The following is a 3495-nucleotide window of genomic DNA, read 5'->3' on the forward strand; positions in this document are numbered from 1 at the left end:
AGAGAAGGAATGATGGGAGACTGTGGTGCATGAGAAATGGCTGCATTTTATAATTGAGAATAGCTATAATGATATATTCAGAAATGTCATTTAAAATCTGAAAGCATGTTCATTTTCTAAAAAAAAAGCTGCCGAAATCTTTCTGAAACTTGCATGGAAGTATGTGCAGTTAGGCTATATCTCAGGATAGACTGTAAGGGGTGAATGGCCTTTTCCTAGTCTTGTGAAATGGGTTCTGACTATGTAGAAATACAGTCAGTTGTACAACATGGAAACAAACCCTTTGGTCGGCACCAACCAGATATTCTAAATTAATCTGGTGATCCATTTGCCAGCGCTGGGCCCATATCTCTCAACCCTTCCTATTCATGTATAGATGCCTTTCAGTGTTGTAATTTTAACAGCCTCCACAACTTCTTTTGGTAGTTCGTTTAATACACGCACCACCCTCTGCCCTTTAGGTCCCTTTTAAACCTTTCCCCTCGTACCCTACACCTATGCCTCTCTAGTTTGGGATTCCTGTACCTGGGGGAAAAAACATACAAAGCCAGAGCAGCCAGACAAAATGGTAAAGGAATAAAATGTCGAGCAGAGGGGGAGAAAATGTGGCTTTTTTTCTCTCCCATTGGCATTTGAACACTCAATTTGTCAGTTAACATCAGCATCTCAACTGAGTATGCTCCTCTGTGCCTGCAAAAACGTGCCAGTCTTTCCAAGGGCTAAGAGGGTGTTGTGAAGGACCGAAAGTAGTCTTGTCCTCCTGCCAATCAGAGCCTGCCTATTGACAAAATGTTCTCTCTCACTCAATGAAGGTTGAACCTCACCACAGATTACAATTCCCTCTGTCCAACACCTTTCAAAAAGAGTAGGGGTTTCTCAGCAACAATCCCAAACAAGTAGACAAACACCTTCATCTGCTTCCCCACTGACCTATTGTACTCTATGCTACTCTCTCCCCACCCCCACCCTCCTCTAGCTTATCTCTCCACGCTTCAGGCTCTCTGCCTTTATTCCTGATGAAGGGCTTTTGCCCGAAACTTCGATTTTGCCTGTCCTCGGATGCTGCCTGAATTGCTGTGCTCTTCCAGCACCACTGATCCAGAATCTGGTTTCCAGCATCTGCAGTCATTGTTTTTACCTCCTATCTTGTTCTTAAATTTACTCAGTGTCCTAGCATCCACTGCACTCTGGGGTAGTGAATTCTACAGATTCATGATCCTTTGAGAGAAATAATTTCTTGTCATCTGTCTTAAATCTATAACCCCTTATCCTTGGACTGTAACCACTAGTTATAGATTGCCCCATGGGAGGAATCATCGTTTGTACGTTTCCCTGTCAATAACCTTTTGCATCTTAGATCTGAATTAGACCTCCTCTCAAATCTTCAGAATTTGAGATGATATGTCTAAACTTCTCAATCCCTCTTTATAAGATAAACGTGACATCTCTGGAATCAATCTAGTGAATTATCTCTGAAATGCCTCTAATGTAATTACATCCCTCCTCAGGTAAGCGGACTAAAGTTTTTTGTAGTATTCCAGGTGCAGTTTAACAAATGCCTTGTACAGTTGCAGCAACACCTCCCTGCTTTTATACTCTATTTCTTTTGCAATAAATGCTGAAATTCCATTTACCTTCCATGTTATTTGCTGTAACTGCATGCCATGTTTCTGCATTCGATGCATGAGGACACCCAGGTCCCTTTGCACCAAAGCATTCTGAATTTTTTCTCCATTTAACAAATAAGGTGCCTTTATATTCTTCTGACCAAAATGGATAACCTTGCAATTAATGTTTGATTTACCAAATTTTGTCCTACTCTCTCAACCGATCCAAATCCTTAACCTTTAATTGTAAAGTTAAATGTTGCAGCTGTTTCAAAATTGGTTTTATTAACATTTTTAGTGCATACCAATTCTTGACAAACAATGAAGTACGTTTGCGAGTAGCTGCTGAAGAAGCAGTCATCAGAACCATTTCCTTCACTTCTAGGTTTTCAAAGAGGAGCCAGGAACAAAGGGACCCTTACTGAAACTCAGTAACACTTTCCAGCAACCTGATAATTTACTGAAGCTCCAGCAGTACATTCAACAATTCTGTGATTAAAATTAAAAGAAAAAAAATTGGTAAACAATTTTTCATTACATGTGACTGAACCAGCTGAGAGACTGTATTGAGATTTTTTTGCAGTGACCCATGACTACTTTGGTCATCACCTGGCGAAAAGGCCCCCCAGCTTATCTCGGATTAAACATTTCCATGCAGTCCTGCTCTGGACTGCTCCCACCTTCCTGATGTGTGGAAAGCGAAGTTCAAAACTACATTGTTTTTCACCCCACGTCCTGAATGGTTGAAAATCCAAAGACATTTTTCAAAAAAAACTTTTCATGGGATATGGCTGTCACTGGCTAGGCCACCATTTATTACCTATCTCAAATGGATCGTAAGAAGGTGGCTTTCAGCTGTCCTCTTGAGTTGGTGCAGTGCTTGTGGTCAAGGCACACCCACAGAAGAAACTGGAATCATGATTGTGAGTAAAACCCTTGAATTATCTTGTCATGAGAAAAGTCTTGCAAGTTGTGTGTCAAATGGGCAGAATTGTATTTCAGCTTGAATGGAAAAAAAATACAATTCTATAAATATTTTTATTGAAAAAATGTTTTGAAATTTTTACAAAAATGTAAAAAATTACCATAAAACAATACAACAATCTTAAAATATAACAACAATAACCGTAAACATACTACTACTCTACACCATAAACAATCTAGGAGAAAAATAACTCTACACAAACTGCAACTCAATAAATAACTAAGTCAAAACAAAAAGAAACTTAATTAAACTGAGTTGAACCAAGCCAAATTACATTAAATTACGTTAAGTTACAACACTCGGTGCAATTCCACCAAAGCTCCCCATCACAGGGAGCATTAGTTGACATACCCATATTTATTCAGAATTCTTGTTCCCAGGGGCTGCCAGGCACAGCCCTCATAGCTACACAACGGCCCTAACCAATATAGCAGATAAGTTTGCATCTATGTGGTTCGAAAAGGGCCACCACGTCCTGTAAAAATGTTCTGTTTTCTGGTGCACCATAATTGTAAAGAAATGCTCCATAACTAAACGACATCATCCAGAGAGTCCTGGAGGAATTTTGGATACTCAGCTCATCAGAATGTCCTTCCTCGTACAAATGAAAGAATACTAAACAATTTCTTCCCATGCGCGTCCAAACAGGGGGGATTCAGCCAACCCAAGAGGAGGGACACTGGATCAACTTTGACCTCTGTTCCCAAGACCCTTCCAAAACATTCATTAAAGCGCCCCAATACCTATGAAGCTTGTCGCATGACCACAGACAATGACTAAGAGTAACTGCCTCTATTTTACATTTGTGGCACATTGGGAAAGCTCCTGCCTTAAATTTTGCAAACTGCTCCAGTGCCAAATAAACACTGTGGAGTACCTTCAACTATGTAGCCTGTGTCCTAT

The 3495-nt window shown here is 40.1% G+C and overlaps 1 protein-coding gene across 6 annotated transcripts in view; it reads left to right on the plus strand.

Annotated features, from left to right (window-relative positions):
• Positions 1 to 2615, plus strand: part of LOC122543105 (glycerol-3-phosphate acyltransferase 1, mitochondrial-like) — a 59668-nt gene extending 57053 nt beyond the window's left edge. For all 6 annotated transcript variants that reach the window (XM_043681364.1, XM_043681365.1, XM_043681366.1 and 3 more), the window contains one exon: positions 1993 to 2615. In XM_043681364.1, the coding sequence (XP_043537299.1) occupies positions 1993 to 2106 (114 nt within the window). In that variant the 3' untranslated portion in view covers positions 2107 to 2615. The remainder of the gene's footprint in view (positions 1 to 1992) is intronic.
• The last annotated feature ends 880 nt before the right edge of the window (positions 2616 to 3495 follow it).

The sequence above is a fragment of the Chiloscyllium plagiosum genome, chromosome 42, assembly GCF_004010195.1.
Source record: "Chiloscyllium plagiosum isolate BGI_BamShark_2017 chromosome 42, ASM401019v2, whole genome shotgun sequence".
Taxonomy (NCBI): domain Eukaryota; kingdom Metazoa; phylum Chordata; class Chondrichthyes; order Orectolobiformes; family Hemiscylliidae; genus Chiloscyllium; species Chiloscyllium plagiosum.